General features: G+C 38.7%; 1 protein-coding gene across 1 annotated transcript in view; it reads left to right on the top strand.

Moving 5' to 3' along the window:
• Window positions 1-8663: 8663 nt before the first annotated feature.
• Window positions 8664-22150, top strand: part of ARMC1 (armadillo repeat containing 1) — a 42318-nt gene continuing 28831 nt past the window's right edge. The window contains exons 1-3 of the mRNA XM_058699700.1: window positions 8664-8799; window positions 14139-14359; window positions 19865-19956. Coding sequence (XP_058555683.1) covers window positions 14177-14359; window positions 19865-19956 — 275 coding nt within the window. The 5' untranslated portion in view covers window positions 8664-8799; window positions 14139-14176. The remainder of the gene's footprint in view (window positions 8800-14138; window positions 14360-19864; window positions 19957-22150) is intronic.

The following is a 22150-nucleotide window of genomic DNA, read 5'->3' as shown; positions in this document are numbered from 1 at the left end:
ACTGGTGTTTCTGGCAAAGTTTAATTGTTTCTTGTAAGATCTTTAAAGGGTAGATTTACTGAGAATCTAATAAAGTTTGTGCTCAGGCCCCTTGACTTGGACCAGCCCTTTCTAAGACCCAAGGAGGGATGCTAGCGCTGAGTTCACATGGTTATCTGTTGTTTTCTACTCTGTAATAAGATGTCTTAAAGAACCCTTCAAACAGAGACTGGTTAAGACCTACATTTTCTCTGTTCCAGCTTCCTTCTCTTCACACTTCTCTGCATGCTATGTGCCCATTAGTGACGTGGGCATTTGGGGGATCTGCGTGAGGGGAGGAGTTGAGCTAGGCTACCTCTGTGATAAGTTATTGCTAACTTTCACGGTGTTGTAATGTAGCCATATTATATGCCATCTCACTCACAAAGGGCCTATGATTGTGTCTCATGGCACCTGGCACCAGAAGTATGTGGCTGGTGGAGGAGAAAGGATGCAAAATGTGCTGAGCCAGAAAGTAGAGGAAAATCTTCCAGTCATCACACCTGAAATTATGAGCACGTTGTTTCACTTTTTGCTTTTAATAAACTTTATTTTAGAATAATTTTAGATTTACAGAAAAATTGCCAAGATAGTTAAGAAGTCCCTACCCCTCACCCAGTTTCCCCTAATGCTAACATTTTATATTAGCATGATGCATGTATAAAATTAAGGAGCCAACATTGGTACCTCACTATTTACTACACTCCAGGCTTTATTCAGGTTTTATTTATGTCCTTTTTCTGTTCCAGGATCCAATCCAAGATGCTACTTTGCATTCAGTCAGCATACCTTCTTACTTAGACTCCTGGTCTGTGACGGTTTCTCCATTTTTCCTTGTTTTTCAGAATCTTGATATGGCTATGACAGTTTTGAGGAGTGTGGTCAGATACAGTATACAATTTACCTTGATTTGAATTGGTCTGCTGTTTTTCTCAGAATTAGACTGGGGTTATAAGGTTTGAGGGAAATACCACACATTGAGATGCCCTTCTCATCACATCATATCTGAGGGTACATGATATTAGCATGATTTATTTCTGCTGATGTTAACTGTGATCACCTGACCAGGTTAGTATTTACTAGTTTCTCCACTGTAAAGTTGCATTTTTTACCTTCTTTCCATACTCTCTTCTTTGGAAGCAAGTCACTAAATCCTACCCACCCTGAAGGGTCATAAGAGATTAAGCTTCATCTCCTGGAGTGGAATAGCTACGTAATTTAGAGTTCTTCTCTAAGTAAGATTTATTATTTATTTATACTCAATCATTTGTTTATAAAGAATCATGTATTTTATATTTTGTTTATATTTTATATTATGATTTTTATTTTTTGCTCAAATTGTTCCAGCTTTAGCCACTGGGAGCTCTTTTTGGTTGATTCCTGTGGTTTTTTTGGTTTTTGGTTATCTTCTGTTTTCTTGAACTATAAAAGGCTCCAAGCTGATCTTGTATTTTTCCTGCCCCAGCATTAGAGTCAGCCATTTCTCCAAGGAGCACTGGAATGATACTTAGAAACTAAGATCTGGGCACTGGGTATACTTGTGGCTACTGGGGTGTCATTGAATCTAACCTCGCTTAGTGGACAGAGCTAGGAAACATATTACCTCCTTGTTGTTTTTGTTTGTTTTAAATTTTTTTAATGTTTATTTATGTTTGAGAGACAGAGTGTGAACAGGCAAGGGGTAGAGAGAGGGAGACACAGAAGCCAAAGCAGGCTCCAGGCTCCGAGCTGTCAGCACAGAGCCCAATGTGGAGCTTGAACTCACGAACCATGAGATCATGGCCTGAGCCTAAGTTGGACGCTTAACTGACTGAACCACCCAGACTCCCCACCTCCTTGTTTTTTAATTCTTTATTTACATCTCTGTGATAGGTAACCTCTAAAATGGCCCCCAGTGATCCCTGCCTCCTGATATTCACAGCCTTGTGTAATCCCCTCTTGATGAGGGTGGGTTTGACCTAGAGTCCTCCTTCTAATGAATAGAATACAAGATAGATAGGGTGGCAGTTCCAAGATTAGGCTAAAAAAGAGTGTGGCTTCCATCTTGCTTGCTTTCTATTGGTCTTTCTTTTACTGTCTCTGAGAGAAGCCAACTGCCATATTGTGAGCTGCTTTATGGAGAGGCCTATGTGGCAAGAAACTGAGCGAGGCCTCTGGCCATCAGCCAGCAAGAAACTGAGGCCCTCTTTTCATCACCCTTGAGAAACTGAATCCTGCTAATAGCCATGTGAGTGAATTTGGTAAAAGATCCTTTTCCAGTTGAGCCTTGAGATGACTGGAACCCCACTGACACCTTGATTGCAACCTTGTGAGAGACCCTGAGCTAGAGACCCTAAACTAAGCCACACTTGGATTCTGCATGCAAAGAAACTATGAGATAATAAATGATTATTGTGTTAAACTGCTAAGTTTTGAAGTGATTTGTTTGAAAGCAATAAATAATACAATTTCTATCTCAGCAAGATTGAGGGTTCTTAAATTTCACCTTAGGGCATATGTCCAGGCCCCTTCCCAGAATTTTAGGTAATTATTTTGCATAGCTAAGTTCAGAAACTAATGTAGAAAGTTACAGGACAATCTATTTGAGAAATTTTAGAAGAAAATGGACTTTTCTTTTTAGTGTGTCTGATCCTGGAGTTCTTTACCCAAATAAATGCCTCAGCTCCCTGGGCAAAATCCAGAATAACTTAAACTTTGTCTGGCAGATTGGTTGATTGATTGATTGATTGATTGGAGGAGAAAGAATCGGTGCTCTCTCTTACTCACTGTGCAGACTTGAAAAAGTCCCTCGACTTTTCTATGCCTTCAGATTCCTAACAGATTAAAGGATTATAATGCCATTGTCTAGGCAGAGATTTATCCATTATTAAGTGTGTTTTCAGCCAGAGAAAGGTGACCAGGGCTAGTTGTGGGCCAGATTCCTTGGAGAAATTTAACAAGAGGTCAGATTCCCATCTGTTCACATTGGTAGATGGTGAGGCTGACTTCTCTTGTAGAAGGAATGTGGGCTTCCAAGTGAGACAGACCCATCTTCAAAATATCCTCTGTCACTTATCAGCTGTGTGGCCCTGGGCAAGTTAGCCTCCCTAGGTCTCAATTTTCTGACCCGCACAGTGGGAAAGGAAAATAGCCACCTGACAGAGTGTCCCTGAGGACCAATTGTGTAATATTTGTAAAATACTAAGGGTAATGTCTGGTTTATCACAAGGGCCCAATAAATGATACCCCTGAATGACAGTCAGCTGTGTGTTTGTGATCCAGTGACTAGTAAAGTAGGGGACAGACAGATGTCAAAATATATCCATCAGCCTATCTCATATTAGGTCTAATGACAATCCCATTTGATGAGATAGGTTGAATAATCTGCAAGTTTTAAACAGTATCTTCCCTGAAAATCAAGACTCTCTCTAGTTCTGCATTTTCTCTAGCTCTGATTGCCTGTCTATAGAAAATAAAACACATTGAAATGTGCCTTAGAAGGTTCTGAGTTAGAATCCAGAAAAACCTAACTGGCAAAAGACCATTGGGTAGGACAGTGAAGTGCCCATGTAAGGGGCATTTTAAGACAAAGTGAGGCTGTATGTGTCATTTATTAGCTAGCTGGTCACCTTGAGGCACATTTGTAAAGAAAAGCAAGTTGAATGCTTGTTTCTTAATATTTACGAGTTTTCAGAATAATTATCACACATCAACTATTTTGTTACCCTGAAATATAATACATACAAGAAAGGCAGGTTTAATGCTTGGTTTGATTCTCATCACTACCAGTTTTCAGAAAAATGAGTTGGTTCCTTCAAATTCTCTGAAAGTGACGAGTGATGTTTCTTTTTTTAAAATTTTTTCTAGTATCAGTAAGCACTCAAGAATTTTACCATTACAGGGGCGCCTGGGTGGCGCAGTCGGTTAAGCGTCCGACTTCAGCCAGGTCACGATCTCGCGGTCTGTGAGTTCGAGCCCCGCGTCAGGCTCTGGGCTGATGGCTTGGAGCCTGTTTCCGATTCTGTGTCTCCCTCTCTCTCTGCCCCTCCCCCATTCATGCTCTGTCTCTCTCTGTCCCAAAAATAAATAAAAAACGTTGAAAAAAAAATTAAAAAAAAAAAAAAGAATTTTACCATTACAAATTAGCTCTTATCAGATCTTTTCTGGAGAGCAGGTTTTTATACAGAGAGAAGTGGGACTAAATGTACATTTATGAAACATCTTCTAGACAGTGGGCTAGGTGTTCTCACACTATTTAATTGTTGATTTCTATGGCAGTCGTGGAAGGCAGGTTCTATGATCTGTTTTTTAGAGGAGATTGATGTCCTCATAGCCAGGTGATTAGTACAAAGTCATAGAGCCAGCATGTGGTCAAAGTTGATTTGTTTGACCCAAATGGCACCAGGTAGCTTTTCTGAATGAGGTCCTACAGACACTGAGTCACTGGGTAAGGCTTATTGGTAACTTTACCAGTCTCCTGTCTTATTTCTTACAATGTATCCTCCTCAGATGTAACTGTTTGGTGACCCCAAGTTTATCACTCTACTACTTGCAGAAGAAATTCCTTGAAACTACAAAATACCACCTAGATTTTTGTTGATTACATTTCATTTCATTTACATATGGTTTTACTTAATGAACATTTATCAAATTATGTATAGAACTAGATTTACACACACCCCCAGTAAAGCTAATTTATTTTTAACTTTTTTGCATGTGATGAGCACCTAGTCTCCAAGATCCTATCCCACCCATTCAGGTAATATATGCTGAAAACTTAAGAGTGTATCTTTCTCTATGTTTTCCATGCTCATAGAATAATGTATAATGGTACACATTTATATAAACGTGTAGGATATGATTTGTTATTGCTTCCAAAAATAAGATCATACTGTGTGTGTTTTATATATATACTTCAAAGCAACTTTTATCAGCAATGTGGAAATTCCTCAATGTCTCTTTCTAATATATTTTTCATAATGGTCCATGGCCTGTAGATATACCATCATTTACTAAAACATTCCACTATTGATATGTATTCATTTGATGTTGGGGTTTTTTTTATTGGCTTTTTTTTTTTTTTTTTTGCCTATGTGAACAATATTGCAACAAACCTCTTTGTTCTTACGTCTTTATATACTGATGCTTTTTATGTTTTAGATTCTTGAGGATTTGCTGGGTCAAAAAATATATTATTTTTTAGAATACATTTTGCTGGGGGGCGCCTGGGTGTCTCAGTCTGTTAAGCATCTGACTTCGGCTTAGGTCATGATTTCGTGGTTCCTGGGTTTGAGCCCTGCATAGGACTCTGTACTCACAGGTCAGAGCCTGGAGCCTGCTTCAGATTCTGTATTTCCCTCTCTTTGTCCCTTCCCTACTCATGCTGTCCCTCTCTCTCTTTCAAAACTAAATAAACATTTAAAAAAATTAAAAAAATAGATTTTGCTGGATTCTTTTTTTTTATTATTTTTTTAATGTTTATTTAGTTTTGAGACAGAGAGAGAGAGAGAGAGAGAGACAGAGCGTGAGTGGGGGAAGGCAGAGAGAGGGAGACACAGAATCCAAAGCAGGTTCCAGGCTCTGAGTTGTCAGCACAGAGCCTGACATGGGGCTCGAACTCTCAGACCGGGAGATCATGACCTGAGCCGAAGTCAGACACTCAACCAACTGAGCCACCCAGGCGCCGCTAATTTCTTTCTTTTTTAACTTTTGAGTTTCTAGTCTTGTCTAAGGTTTCCTCTACTTCTATATTGTTATATGTAGTCACCAAGATTTTCTTAAAGGGTTTTCAATATTTTATTTTTTATACTTGTGTTTTTAATCCATCTGGAATTTCAGTTTTTCGGTATATAATGTATATGGACACAATTTTATTTTCATTCAGATACATACAAATACATTTATAATTATTTCTCATCCTTTAAAATTTTCTATTTTGATATGTTTTAAGTCTACATATTAGTTTTATAGTATGTGTATAGAATTTATGAATAAATAATATACATATAACCACGCTGCGTGCTCAAAACATTTTTTTAAACTGAAAGAAGTACTTGATCAATAAGTTTTGGAAACCATAACACTAGACCATAAACTTGAGGGCAGTGATTATGTTTTCTTGTATTTTTGAATCCATCGCTAAGACTGTCTCTAGCACATTGAATGCGTTCTGAAAATAGTTTTAAAATAAGTGAATGGGGTGCGTAGATGGCTCAGTTGGTTAAGTGTCTGACTCTTGGTTTTGGTTCAGGTCATAATCTTACGGTTTAGTGAAATAGAGCCCCACATCATGCTCTGTGTTGACAACATGGGGCTTGCTTGGGATTCTCTCTCTTCCTGTCTCTCTGCCACTACCTGCATGTGCATATGTTCTCTCTCACTCTCAAGCACTTTAAAATAAACACTTTAAAATTATTAAATAAATAAATAAAATAATTAATTAAATAATTGAATAAATGAAACTACCTTTATCTGATTCCTGGGTCTTCAGCAACACAGCTATTGAGAAACTTAACATTCCAGCTGTGTCCTGTGGAAAGATATCTGAGGCTCAGAACTAGCAACGACTCATAATGGCAGATAGCATAACTTTACTGGTGTCAAGTTCATAGATTTTTAACATAGGAATATAAATTCTTAAAATCTTAAACTTCCTGGGGCTTGTAGTCCATAAATGCTTATGAAATTGTTAATTATTTTTTGTGACTACATCCTGTTTTTAAATGCCAGTCATCTAACTCTCTGTAATGGCAGTTTGCGAAGGATTAGTCTTCTCACTACTTTAATGTCAGAGGTATGATTATATTTAACTTTAGATTTTGAACTTCTAAGAAAGACTCTATGTAATATATATTCTGACCACTGCCAAAAATCTATGTCATCAATTATTAGTTGGGAAAATCCCAATTGTCTTCTCTCTTTTTGATAGATTGATTTTAGAAAAAATAGCAAGTTTACTTTCCTGGGCTATTTCATTGTTTTTAATAACAATACTGAACAAAATTTCATTTACTCAATCAAATGGATTATGTTTAACCTGTCTGTGCCCTTTGGACTTCCTATATTTACTTTTTTACACCCTTTTTTCTTACTGTAAATGTATCACAACCTCCTTTTTAACTTTTCCTTTTCCCCCCTCAGTTCCAGCAGTTGGTTGGTCTGGTTGATTATTTAAAATGAGGCTGGTGCTTCTACTGCTGGACATTATGCATCATTTCTCACTTGTTTCTGCTATAGGTCAAATGGTGTGAAAGGGACATTTTTCTATTCTACTTTGCTCCTGTTTTCTGTTAGAAGAAAGGAAATTAAGAATAAGAAAAGGCAAAGTAATTTGAGAAGTAACTGGATTTTGAATTCACTTAGAAATCAAAGTATTGGGGACAATTGCGTAGAACACAGTCTGAGGTGTTTGTTTAAAGTAAGCTCTATGCTTACTTAACCTGGGGCTTGAACTCAGGACGTGGAGATCAAGAGTAGCAGGCTCTACCCACTGAGACAGCCAGGCACCCCAGGGAGGTGCAGAGAGAGAGAGAGGAAGACACAGAATCCCAGGCAGGTTCCAGGCTCTGAGCTGTCAGCACAGAGCCCATGAGGGTCTCCAGTCCACGAACCCTGAGCCCTGAGATCATGGCCTGAGTTGAAGTTGGAGGCTTAACCGACTGAACCACCCAGGCGCCCCGCCCGGCGACATTTATTCTTAACCACACTTTCCCTATTAGTGGAAATTCTAATTTCCTTGAGACTTTAATACATGAGCTATGTGGCAAAATCAAACCGAAAGAATCTAGATTCCTTTCAGTGAAGTTATTGCGTGCAATGGATGCATTATTCTCAGACTGACCTATATAATTTAGATTACACTTATATTTAGAGAAAGCCTCAAAGCCCAAGATTTATACCTAAACAAAACCGGTGCCTGTCATCGTTAAAGGTATATAAATCTTTACAATGATAAACTAAATAGAAGACAGTATTTAAAAAAATACTTCATGACAAATTTGAGAACGTTCTAATTAGAAGTCCCTTTCCCTTACCAAAAAAAAAAAAAAAATCCTTCAGAAAAGACGTTATTATTTAAAACAAAAAACTGTACTTTGCAGCTTTCCCGGTGTTAGGAAGACAGTGGACACTAACAAGAAATGAACGAAACGCCTAATGTGCTAATATGTTCTTACCAAAAACGCCAAGAAACTTTAAAGATTATGAATTGAGTCACAAAAACGAATGAAATACATGAAAATCCTTTATTAGAACTGAAAGAATTGCCAGAACGAAAAGTACGATTTGAATTTCCGAACGCAGGAGCAGAGAGAGATTCCCCTCAGCGCCGGAAAGCTGGAAATCGTAGTTGGGAAACCACGACGGTTTCTCGGCCGGAACCAAGGTTCTTTCCGTGCCTAATGCTTAGCGAACGGAGAGTCGTTTGGTCCAATTCAAGAGTTCCTGGACTCTCATTGGACTCTTCCGTTCAATACTGAGGGCATTTCCCTAGGTCACCAATGAACGCTTTAGTCTAAAAAGGCCTTCACGTACTGGATGTCTTATCCTCACGTTGGAATGGTTTCAGCCAATGAGAGGGCAGAACTGACGGATGTTCCAGGGTCGTGGGGGAGAGTCTGTAGAGCCTTTCCCCGCCAGCGTCCTCGCTCTTTGGCTTCTAGAGTTAACCTGGTGGTTTGCCGTCGCTGAGGCCGGCGGCTGCGAACGGAGGGACCGTCTTTGCGCCTCCCGGGTCCCTGTGCTCCATTCGTTGGTGTGGCCCTGATGGTGCGGACGGCTCCGGACTCCTAAAGCTCTGGCGTGGTATGTAAGGATCCAGGGGCGGCAGACAAAGCGGTGGAGCCCGGAAGGCCGCGGAAAGCGGCCCCTGCACCAAGTCCGCAACTCGCCCGGGGCCGAGGCGCTCCGCAGGCCTTCTCCCGACCCAGCAGCGCGTCCCACCAAGCGCTTTATAGCGCCAGGCTCCAATGTGCCCTGTGAAAATGTTAGCTTTGTTCAGTTCCTCTCCGTCCCCCACATGTCTGATTTTTACAAACCGTGGTATTAATAGATGTCATCTTCATCTCTCCAGCTTGTTCTTTGGTAACTTTATCTTTTGTGCACCTGCATGTCTGCTGCTAAGAATGGAAGGGCATCGTTGTGTTTGTCTCCATTCAAGAGAGACCAGCATTCACATCTCTGTATTTTCCTAAGTTCTTGGGAGACCTTCGTGCAGTTTGCAGCTCCTTTCGTGATAGTGTACTGATGTATTAGGGCAGAATATACCCCAATAGCTGGTGGAATATAAGTACCCATAAGATTAAGTTCTGTTCTTGTTTGGTAATTGCTGGTGCTCTGTTGTATCGTTTCAAGTTTTGTATTTTTGTTTTTTGTTTTGTTTTGGTTTTTTTTTTTGATCCTATCACTCAAGGTTATTACGAGAGGAAACTGAGGTTCAAGTGAGGTAACTAGCTTCTGAAAGAGTTGATTGCTAATTAAGGGAAAGCCAGATAGGAACTCCATGCTTATGATATTTTTAAAAACTTGCTTAACTGAATATGGATTTAGGTTGTGGGTGTGTACCCTCTGCAGCTCATAGTTGTTAAGAGACCTAAACCATTCTTTGAGTTAAATGGTAAGCTTTGGCAAAAGAAAAAATCTTTCAGGCATCTGCCTAATTATAGTCTCACGTCTATCACCTAAGTTCCCAGCTCCAGCAGGATAGGCCTCATCTGGGAGCTTGCTGGAAATGTAGAATCTCAGGCCTCACTCCATCTACTGAATCAAATTTTTTTTAACAAGATCCCTTGGGTAATCAGAGTTCCTTAAAGTTTGGGGAGCATGCAGTATTATCTTAGAATGATCTGTTTGTCCAAATTGAACTAAACAAAAGAGGGAAAAAAAGGTATGTATTGTATCCATTTGTGTTCTTTTATATATATACATATATATGTATATATACACATATATGTATATATATATACACACATATATAAATATGTATATACATTAACATTTATTTATTTTTGGAGAGACAGAGTATGAGCGGTAGAGGGGCAGAGAGAGGGAGTCACAGAATCTGAATCAGGCTCCAGGCTCAGCGCTGTCAGCATAGAGCTGGATACGGGGCTCCAACTCAGAACTGCGAGATCATGACCTGAGCTGAAGTCGGATGCTTGACCGACTGAGCCATCCGGGCACCCCATCCATTTGTATTCTAATGGACTAGGGAAAAGTTCCACATTTTTCTCATTTACTAGTGAGACTTTGATTTTTCTTTAAGTATGTCTGTGTTGTCAAGTTTAGCTTACTTAGAAAAGAATGTTTAAAAATCAATTAAAAACTAACTTGTAAGGTGTCAGGTACTGGTCTAAAAAATAAAATGAGACAAGAAAGATGTTAAATACTACTGCTAATACAGTCTCAAGAACTTTCTGTTTACTCACACATCATCAGTACACAAATTCCCCACCATAATTCCCCACCATAATTCCCCCCCACAATTTTGTTCCTTTGATCAGGAACTTTTCGGTCATTTTCTTTGGAAGGAGCCTGTAGGTTGGCTACCGCTAGTAGTTTTTTTACTTTATTCATTTGGTTATCTTTGGCAATAAAACTGAAACATAGTCCCCAAATCACTTACAGGGATTACTGTATGTTGCACAGGAATTCAAGTATGTAGAATTTTAATGTTTAAGGTTTCATTCAGATGTCTCTAGCCATATTAAAAAGACATGTACTTATCAACCACTGTAAAGTGTTAATTGCTTTTATTTGTACCAGGAATCACCTGGAATGATGCTTTGGGCCCTGCCTCCAAGGATTCCTGGTGAGGGCTGGGTATGGGCCTTGGAATCTGCATCTTAATGATAATCCCAGTTTATTCTGATGTAGGCTATCCGGGTCCACATTTCTTGGCATTGGTATTTTAAATGAAAAATGCAACTAGAAAACAAGCTTATTTTCTTTTGAACTTAATGCGGTACTCTTTGTAGAAGAAAGGAAGAGAATTTTTAACTTACATTATGGGTCATAGGTTGCTATAAAATTGTTCAGATCAGTATATTTAAAAGGTTATTTAAAAATTATTTTGAGATCTGCCAAATTTGGGAATAAGAGAGGGTAGGACAGAATGAATACCAAAATATATCCTTTAAAAAACACTTTCCAGCCTATGAAGGCTAACATTTTTATCAAACAGCCTGTGTGAAAATGATACAGTTAATATAGAAAAACTAAATGTATCTAATACATGAATTGGGGTTAAAGTTCTAACTTATCTGTTTCCATTTTCTTAGCTGTTCATAGCTATCTTGCAAAAGCTGCTATGTGAATTCTGCAATACACAAAAATATTGATCATTTAGCAGGATTCAGGCAATTCTCAGAGTAACTTGATATTGGCAATATTAAATAAGGAAAGAAAAATGAACTTTAACCCTGAGGAATTCTCTCTTGAAGTTTTATAAAAACCCTTCTAAGTTGGGGGAGAAATCATAGCTCTGTCTACCTTTCTTCCCTTCAGTTAAGTGCCATAAGAAATGCAGTGCTTGACTACAATTTCTGCCTCTGTTATGTCTGGATTTTTGGTGCCTTGTGGTATTCCTGATCCTTTCCTTGGCTGATCCTGATTTGAGCGCTCTCCTGGTCTGTGGGCTCTGAAGATTGAAAGTTTTAAATGTTTTGACTTTTATTCATCTCTAAGGAACAGGAAAGACCATAACTTTTTCAGAATCATTCCCACTAAATAGTTAACTAATGCCTTTTTTTTTTTTAATGTTTATTTTTGAGAGAGAGAGAGAGAGAGAGAGAGAGACAGAAAGCAAGTAGTGGAAGAGCAGAGAGAAAGGGGTCACAGGATCTGAAGCAGGCTCCAGGCTCTGAACTGTCAGCACAGAGCCCGATACGGGGCTTGAACCCAGGAACTGTGAAATCATGACCTGAGCGGAAGTCATCTGCTTAACCGACTGAGACACCCAGGCACCCCTCAAACAACTTCTTAAATAAGAATGGAGCTCTCCTGTTCTAAGGTCCTGCAAAGGGACCTCATCCAGAGTATTTGGTTCTTAAATGGGATTGGGTCTTAGGCCTTTCAGCCAGTAATTGGTTCTTCAGGTTCCAGTTTTGGATAAGATTCATGCTGGTAACAGCACATAAAGCTCAATGGTAAGCTGGTTTATAAACAGGGATATTCAGGATGCCAATCTCTATAGAGGCACCTAAGAGGCAACATGCCCCCAAACGTGTTAGTCTTATCTGTGTGTTCAGTCCATTGCTTTTTTTCTGAATCCTTTTTTAATTGCCATAGTAACAATAATATTTTCATTTTTTGAAAATAACCTGCCAAATACTATTTTGCTAAAGCCCTATTTTCTCTGAGTCCTTTAATTTTGCATTTGCTTGCATAGTTAAAAAATTTAATGTATATTTAGTGATTTCTTTTTGCCATGTGGTATGAATTAAAGCTTGCTTAGCAGTGGTTTTAAATTGCTCAGAAGTCATTCCAACACCATTTATTGAGTAATCTTACTATTTTTGATGGAGTTTTTTGGCTCCACGTAACTTAAAACTGTTACTTATTGAGCATTTACAGTGTCAGGCACCAGTCTAAACCCTTTTCTGTGTATTATTTTATTTAGATAGTACACCATTTGGTAGCTGCTATGATTAGCCCTATTTTATAGATGAAGAAACTGAGACAGAATAAAGGATTTGCCAGAAATCAGGTTTACCAAGTAGTGGAGCCTTGGTCTGACTCTCTGAGAGCCCACTTTCTTATACTGAATGTATATAAGTAGCTTTCCTGGGAGAAGTATCTCTCTACTGCTCTGTGCCCCCCCCCCCTTTATTGTTTATAGCTTTGTATATTTCAACATATGGTAAGGCTAACTCTGCTTTATTACCTTCCCCGCCCCCCCCCCCCCCCCAAATAATCTTTAATAGCCTTTTTGGAATTAGAGAAAAATTTTATCCCTCCTCTCCCGCCCTACTTGTTACTGTTTTTGAAATTGGAATTAAACATACTGATTGGGATGTATGGGTGGCTCAGTTGGTTAAGCATCTGACTTCAGCTCACGTCACAATCTTGTGATTCATGGGTTCAAGCCCCCCATTGGGCTTTCTGCTGTCTGCCTCTCCCCTGCTTTAGCTCTCCCTCTCAAAAATAGATATTAAAAAAAAAATAAACATACTGATTGATTTGTGGAAAGTATTTACACCTTTATATTCTTACTGATAAGGAATATACTGTGTAACTTGCTTAATGGAAGTTATTTTTAACTTTCTGCATATATGACTATTATTTCTTGATATTTTTTTCTTTGACTTTTGTACGTTTAGCATGTTGTATTTTCTAAAATACTCTGTTTATTTTTGTGGGAAAAAGTTTTTGAATTTAAAAGAACTGTATGGAAAGTGGAAAGACCTGATTAGTTTAGGAGATAAGATTTTAGCCCACTTCTGTACTTTTGTCACCTGGGGCAAATTATTTAACTTCTCTGTGACTGTTTGCTTATCTGTCAAGTGAAGTACCTCAAATTCTGTGTCATTCTTCCAAGTGTGGCACAGGTGTGCTTAGATTCAGTTCAGCTTCACCATCATCTCCCCAACTCCTGGGGCCTCAGACACAGAGTGAGGCTTTTTTGTTCACAGCTTTCTTTGACTCCTTTTTCCTAGGGGATTTTATCTTTTGTAAATCCAGTATGCTGGGTTTTGTTCATAGATAAATAAGAAAAAAAGCTTTCAGCTAGCCACCTTTCCCTGAGGCACTTGTTTTAGGCTCCAGAAATGTTCTAGAGGAAAATAGCGCTAGCAGTGGTATGATTGGAGAAGTATAGTGAAGGTCGTGAGTTTGAACTGTAAAGATCTTGTTTATCATGACTTTAGTGTTAAAATATGTATTGCTAAACGGAATTTATTGGAATATTGAAGATGACATATGTTCTTTAAACATTGTGCACACATAAATAACTTGATTTTTTTTTTTTTTTTTTTAGTTAGCTTCTTATGTTCATTTTACTTAAACTGTGGGATTGCCAATTCTCAAGTTTTTGTGTGATTTAGATTCATCTGTTTCTTTCTAAGGGTGTTGTGATCTTGATTATTTAACAAATGCCATAATATACCTCAGCAGCCTTGAGCTAATTTTGCAAACCATTTCTACAGAATTTAAGAAGATTTTGTTCATGTGTACGGCATAGAAGATGAATTCTTCCTCCTCCACCATGAATGAAGAACCTGATGCTCTCTCGGTAGTTAACCAGCTACGGGATCTAGCAGCAGATCCATTAAATAGAAGAGCCATTGTTCAGGATCAGGGATGTCTGCCTGGCCTTATTTTATTTATGGATCATCCCAACCCCCCTGTTGTCCACTCGGCTTTGCTGGTAAGTTGCCTGTAGTAATTCAGTCTTGGTGTTACAATTTTGCAATTCAGGAGAACTTGAAAATGTTAGATGATGTGGTAGAAAACTTAAAATTGACTATAGAGCAAATAGTAGGTCTGTATTTCTATATATGCAAACATATATGTACCTTTGACACAAATGGTAGCATATTATATGCATGAAATGTTCTGCAACTTCCTTCTTTCACTTAACAAGAAATCTTGAGGATTATATCAGTATGGATAGACACATGAAGAGGAAACTTACTGTTTGGGGTTTTTTTTGTTTTGTAATACCTTTATTAAGGTCTGAATCACATGCCATACAAGTCACTTATTTAAAGTGTACCATTCATTGGTTTTTAATGTATTCACAGAGTTGCACAGCCATCACTACAGTCCCGTTTTACAACATTTTCATCACCTCAGAAAGAAACTCCTCTACCTATTGCTCCCCGCCCCCCAAACCCTTTCCTAAGTAGCTACTGTATATATATTTGCCTATTTGGGCAAAAATGCCTATATATTTTTTACATAAATGGAATCATAGAATATGTGGGTTTTGTGACTGGCTTCTTTCACTGTTCCCAAGGTTCATCTACATTGTAGCATATAATAGTACTGGCCAAATAATACTCCATTGTAGGGGAATGCCACATTCTCCTTATCTGCTTCTCAGTCGATGGACATAGCACTTATTTTAGCATAAGATGGGAGGGAAAGGTAAGGAAAGGGGAAGACCAGAGAAAAACATATAGGATCATGGCTGATAGCGTAGAAGGAACTACTGTGTTATGAGAAATGCAGGAGCTAGAGAAATGTGAAAGAACATTGCAATCAGGCAAGTCCAGAATGTGATCATTTCTCGAGGACAGATAATCTGGTTGTGTGAACAGTAAATGGCATTAAAAAGAAAGGCAGTTGGCTGGAGGAGAGGAATAGTGGTAACTGTTAAAGATTAAAAGTGATTTAGCCTGGGTGGCTAGTCAGTTAAATGTCCAACTCTTGGTTTCGGCTCAGGTCACAATCTCACTATTTGTGGGATGGAGCCACGCTTAGGATTCTCTCTCTCCTCTCTGCTCCTCCCCCACTCATGCTCTCTCTTTCTCTCTCAAAATAAATAAATAAACAAACTTTTTTTTTTTTTTTTTAAGTTTTTAAGTGACTGAAGAGACAGATCAGCCAAGGGTAATATGTGGACCTGATTTTTAGATTCTGATTTGAACAAATCAACCATAAACATATGACAGTGCGGAGCCAACTCGGGATTCTGTATCTCTCTCTCTCTCTCTCTCTCTCTCTCCCTCCCCTGCTTGCTCTCTCTCTCAAAATAAATATAGACTTAAAAAAATTTTTTTAAAAAATCATAACAAAAATGTTTAAAAAAGAACATTATTGTAAAATAAATCTTAAACTCCTTGCCCTCCTCCCCTTTTTTTCTGAGAGAGAGATAGAGAGTGAGCAGGGGAGGAGCAGAGAGAGAGAGAGGGAGACAAATCCCAGGCAGGACCACGCTGTCAATGCAGAGCCCAACGTGGGGCTGGAACTCACCAACTGTGAGATCATGACCTGAGCTGAAACCAAGAGTCAGATGCTTAACCAATTGAGCCCCCCAGGTGCCCCACAAACTCCTTGCCCTTTACCTAGAGACCCATTTAGTCTAATTTCACAAGTTTGTACAGAGCAATAATGTATGCATTTTCCCTTCCAAAAATCAAACTTCATAATACAGATTTTCTGTTTTACCTTCATAGAGTGAAGTTTAATAGGCAAAACAGACATTGACAAGTGAACATTAGTAACAAATGGGAAAATTTGCATGGTCCCTAGATTGGTTTTATTTCAATATGAATAGCAATAAGGATAAGAGAGAGCAATAAGGATAAGACCAACACCAGATAGGTCTTGGGATAGGTCTCCAGATAGGGACTTGGGGTAGAAGGAAGAAGTGTTTTTTTGTTTTGTTTTGTTTTGTTTTGGTGGACTAGACTTGGACCTATTTAAATTTGGAAGGCTAGGGGCTAAAAAAGGAGGAGGAGGCTAGGGGCTGCCAGAGTGGAAGAGGTTTGAAGAGGAGGCCCTGAGAGTTGCTACAGAAAATGGGACAGGTTGCTGACTGAGGAGAAAGGTGGGATTGTTCAGCAGTTTTGAGGTCCTGACTAGTTTGGTGACACTGGATTGGTAAGATGCTTACAGCTCACAAAATCCCTTTTTACCTCCTTCAGGCCACTACAGGCCCTGAGAGCCAAAGAGTCAGATTTGTTCAGGGTTGATTTTTGGCCAGGTAAGTTACACAGAAGGCTAGCAAAGGGAGTTTAGGATTTTGGCAAGAGAGTGGTTGAAATGATAGACTGTAGATGCCAGGCTGAACAGGAAGGGAAGTCAAGTCATGGAGGGACAGAGCTAGAGAGAAAGTAGGTGGGGGGATACATGGGTGCAAGTTCCCACTGAAGTTGAAGAGCAGGTGTGGTGGTTTTTAAATTTTATCTTCACTATTGGCTTATTAGCTATACTCTTGTTTCATATGATTTCTAATAACACTGCTATGATTCTTTGTTCCTCTCTACATAATTCTTTTTTCTGGCTTTTTTTGGTCACTTTATTACTGTTTTTCAGCAAATGATTATGATGTGCTTGATATGGATGGTCGCCTTTGTGTCTTGGTTTTGTTCTTGTGGGATTTGTTGAGTTGCTTGGTTGGGTCTGTGGTTTTATAGTTTTTATTAATTTGGGGAAATTGTCATCCATTGTAATTTCAGGGTTTTTTTAATGCCTCCTCACTCCGTATGTTAGGTACTTCATGTTGTCCTACAGGTCATTGTTGCGCTGCTGGGTTGTTTTTTTTTTTTTTCCCTTTTAAGTCTTTTTCCTCTCTGTGCTTCATTTTGGATAGTTTCTATCGCTATATTTTAAGTTCACTGATCTTTTTTTCTGTAGTGTCTAATCTCTTAACCCATTCAGGGTTGTTTTCATTTCAGGTATTATGTTTTTGTCCTCTAGAAGTTACATTTGGGGATTTTTAATATCTTCCATTTCTTTCCTCATCACACTCATGTTTTCCTACTCATCCTTGAGCATATGGAGCATATTTACAATAGCTGTTTTAATGCCCTTATTTTCTAATTCCATCTCTGTCACATCTTGGTCTCTTTCTATTGATTTTTTTCCCCCATCCTGGTCAGATCCCTCTTCTCTCCTATTCTGTTCTGCAAATTCTAGCCACCTGGGGTGTTTTCTGACACCAGCCAATTCTATTTCCGTGTGGACACCAGCTCGGTGTCCAGCAATTCAATTCAGTTCAATTCAATTCTGAAACTACCCAGTTGGAGTTAAATGTCAAACTCCCTCAATTTAAGGCTCACTCCCACAAGACTACATTCACTTCAAAGGCCAGTTGCCAGTATCAGGTCACCTGTATTTCTGACTGAACAGCTATAAATTAGGTGTTCCGGTGTCCCCTTCCTCAGGTTTGATAATTTACTAGAATGGCTCCAGAGCTCCAGAGCTCCAGAAGCCACTTGGCTTACATTTACCAGCTTATTGTAAAGGGTACAAATGAACAGGTACATGGGGCAAGGTCCGGAAGGGTCCTGAGGGCGGTAACGTTTGTCCCTGTGGAGTTGGGATGTTCCTGGCAGACGGTTGTATTCACCAATTCAGAAATTCTGAATCTCCTTGTTCAAGAGTTAAAATTTTTTTTTTAAGTTTACTTATTTTGAGAGAGAGTGTGTGAGCAGGGGAGGGGCAGAGAGAGGGGGCGAATCTCAGGCAGGCACTATGCTATCAGCACAGACCCTATGCAGGGCTGAAACTCATGAAACTGACATCATGACCTGAGCAGAAAAATCAAGAGTCAAACGCTCAACCAACTGAGCCACTCAGGTGCCCCTGTTCAAGAGCTTAATCTTCAGCACCTTCCTACTCCCAGTCAGTGGGTGGGGCTGAAAGTTCAGCCTCTAATCTCTTGGTCTTACTAGTGACCAGCCCCATTCTGAGGCTATCTTGGGGCCTCAGCCTACCTCACTTCTTTTACATAAACCCAGGTGTGATCAAAAGGGCTGCTTTAGGAATAACAAAAGAAACTGCTATCATTCAGAAAATTCCAGGGGTTTTTAGGAGCTCTGCACCAGGGACTGGACAAAGACCAAATATTGATTGTTATTATGCTGCACCATCCTAACCTCCCCGCCTCTGATATCTGCATCCTTAACCCAGCAAGACCCCTGGGCTCCATTTGGGTTCCCCCTCCCTGTGCTAGTCTGAAAACTGCCTCCAAAGCAGTAAGGTGGGGCACTTACCGGGCCCCCCTCATATTTCTCTTCTCTCAGGGGTTACAGTCCTATGCCACCTCTTGTTCAGTGTGTTTAATATATGTTGTCCTATTGGCTTTTTGTGGATGGAGGTCAGTTCCCATGGCAGTTAATCCTTTATAGACTGAAGTGAATGTCAAGGTTGGGAGGAGTTGCAGAAAGAATAGGAGATTTCGTAGATAGTACCATTTTCAGTAATCACCAGGCACTTGGGAAATGTACTACAGAGGACCAGTAGCAAATGTGAAGGTCAGCAGGCTGAGATGGCAGAGTTGTGGATGGTGTAGTTCACAGATCACAGATGTATTCCTAAAAATCTGGTACCAAAGTATTCGGTAAGTGATGAGAGATTAGGAGGTCTGTAGAACAGCTAAATGAAATCCTTAGAGAACCAGCATGTGAAATACTTGCAAACTATACTTTTTTTAACATTTATTTATTATTGAGAGACAGAGAGCGAGAGCAGGGGAGGGACAGAGAGAGAGGGAGACACAGAATGTGAAGCAGGCTCCAGGCTCTGAGCTGTCAGCACAGAGCCCGACGCGGGGCTTGAACTCACAAACTGCGAGATCATGACCTAAGCCGAAGTTGGACGCTTAACCAACTGAGCCACCCAGGTGCCCCCAAAATATACTTTAAATTTTAAGAGAAAAGCACCCTAGAAAAGTAAAACTTGACAAAGTAGAAATCTGTGAATTCATCTTTTGTTTTTCAATAAAAAAGGACACTTTAAAGGTGAATTGTAAAATTAGAAGCAGTTCATTCTGTAAAGGTATTTTTATGTTTTGTCTCACTCAGCAGTTTATTTTAATTAATATGTAAAAAGCATCTAGGGGGAAATGGTAGCTATTGAGACTACTCCCTAAAATTAATAAATGGAATGTGGTTTCATATATCTCTGTCAAGATGAAGTGGTGAAAATAAAGCCAGAACAACCTAATTTTGACCTTACAGATAAGTTAGGGGCCATTATTTCAAAGAGCAGATTCAGATACTTTAGCTAAAAGGATCATTTCTTCCCTAGGGGTCTGCTGTGATTATCACATTTAAAGAAGAGTTTCTAAATACTTCAAAACCAATTGATTCTAAAAACAAAAACTTATTTTTCATCTTTTTCCTCTTGCAGTAAGTTAGTAATGAGTTTAGTTTTGAATAGTCTGGAGTTGTAAATTAACCTGTCACTGTTTTTGCTGTAGGCTCTTCGGTACTTGGCAGAATGCCGAGCTAACAGAGAGAAGATGAAAGGCGAACTGGGGATGATGTTAAGCTTGCAAAATGTTATACAGAAGTAAGTACAATAGATGGTGTCTCCTAAGGCAGTGGAAAAATGGATCTTCCTGTTAAATGTATGTTGTAATATACAGTGAAATGTAATACATCATTTCACTGAAATTTTTATTCTAATATGAAGGCATACTTTTATGGGTTTTATGTCTAGGAGTGTTCTGATTGTCAGTCTTCTGATTATTCTTAAACATTGATATTAATAGTATTTACGAAAATGCTCAAATTTTATTTAAAATGTTGATAAACATGGTTCTTATGAATCATATTTTTAAAAAGAGAAAATCCTACCTTTAAGTTTTGTGAGGTATATGTAAACAAAGCAACATAGGTTACTAATCACATTTGAAAGTAAGCAGTATTATAGTACCTTACAAAGTTCTTTTGCTACTTCATCCCTGTCTTACTCAAAAGAACCATCAGGAATAGACAAAGATGTGTGTGTATATATATATATATATATAATAAGTATATATGTATATATATATGTATATATATGTATGTATGTATATATGTATATGTATGTGTATATATATATGTATATATAGGCATATATATACATATAAGGGAATATTACTCAGCCATCAAAAAGAATGAAATCGTGCCATTTGCAACAGCGTGAATGAAGCTAAAATATATAAGTGAAATAAGTCAATCAGAAAGACAGATACCATATGATTTCACTCATGTGGGAAGGTGGGGAAAAAGGGGGGAGGGAAACAAACCATAAGAGACTTAACTATAGAGAACAAACAGGGTTGATGGAGGCAGGTGGGTGCGGGATATGCTAGAAGGGTGATGGGTATTAAGGAGGGCACTTGTTGTGATGAGCCCTGGGTGTTGTATGTAAGTGATGAATCACTAAATTCTCCTGAAAACAATACTGTATGTTAACTAAAATTTAAATTAAAAAAAAAAAAAAACAACTTTGTCAGTATCATGGCAAAAAAGGGCTTTTGATAAGATTTTCTGAGCATTATTAAGACATTTCTCAGAGACTTAGAGGTATTCAAATTTTAGCAAATGGGTGGTTTTTAATTGCACCTTTCAGCTTACTATGGTTTTCACATCCATTATCTTTTTATGTTACTTAAAACTTTTTGAGATAGATTTGGCAGATAACAATTTTGTGGGTGAGGAAGATACAAAGAGTCCATGTTACTTGTCTGTAGTCCTTCAGCTCTCTTGCCCCTGGGAGTGTCTGTTTTTGTTCCTTTCTTAGTCTTTGCCGATTTCCTGTTAGAAGACTAGGAACTGAAGATTAAGTGTTTTGATATTTCCACTTTGTCTGAAAGCAAAAAAGCTATGCTTCTGAGGCTTAATCTTAGTTTACTTTGTATTTTGATCTTCTACTAGACATGACTGCCTTTAAAACTATGAAGGGTAACCATTTAATTTATCTGATTTAAAGTGAGTAATCACCAACACAACTGTCTTCTATTGGCATTCCATTTCCTGCCATGCAGTACTGAGAAATAAAGTGTCCCAGTACAAGGTATACAGATGAGGTATTTTACAACAATACAGAAGTTGTTACTCTTTAAACCCTTGCTCCCCACCCACCTGCCCAACTGCGTCTTTTTTTCATACTTCTTAAAAATTTTCTATTTTAAAAGGCTTTGGGTGCCATTTCAGAGTCTGTATTCACCTTTAGTTTCTTGCAAGGTCTGATGCAGCTCCCCACATCAGTCTCAGTCACAGCTAGCTTCTGAGCTACAAGGGTGGGATATGAAGTCTCCATTTACAACCTTCCACCTCACCTTGAAAGAATTCATTAGTTGTAAGTGTCCTGTTCACATCACAGTTCTAGTGCAAACCTAATCTCACATTGCATCTTTGACACATCTGATGGTTTAGCTTATGCATAGATTCACCATGGAAACCCCCGCAGCATTCTAGGGCATAAAAGGGTCAAGAATAATAAATATCCACTGTAAGTGACCACAAGAAAGAAATCTTGGAGTTTCTTTGGCTCGAGTGCTCACAAAAGTTCTGTAATTCCCAAATGCTAAATGGTTAAATTATATCAGTGAAGAATCATCGAAACTGACTTCCAATGCAGTGTGCTTTTTTTCTTGGTGTTCTTAGCTTCTGGATAAATTTTATTTTATTAATCTTATTTTTCAGAAATCTCTAAAATATTTGTTCTTATGGGGTCAGCTGCCTGATAGGATAGTTCTGTGGTGCCTTGATCTTTG

This window comes from Neofelis nebulosa, chromosome 14 (genome assembly GCF_028018385.1).
Source record: "Neofelis nebulosa isolate mNeoNeb1 chromosome 14, mNeoNeb1.pri, whole genome shotgun sequence".
Taxonomy (NCBI): domain Eukaryota; kingdom Metazoa; phylum Chordata; class Mammalia; order Carnivora; family Felidae; genus Neofelis; species Neofelis nebulosa.
The sequence above is the reverse complement of the archived record's forward strand: the minus strand, read 5'-3'. Positions and strand labels throughout refer to the sequence as shown.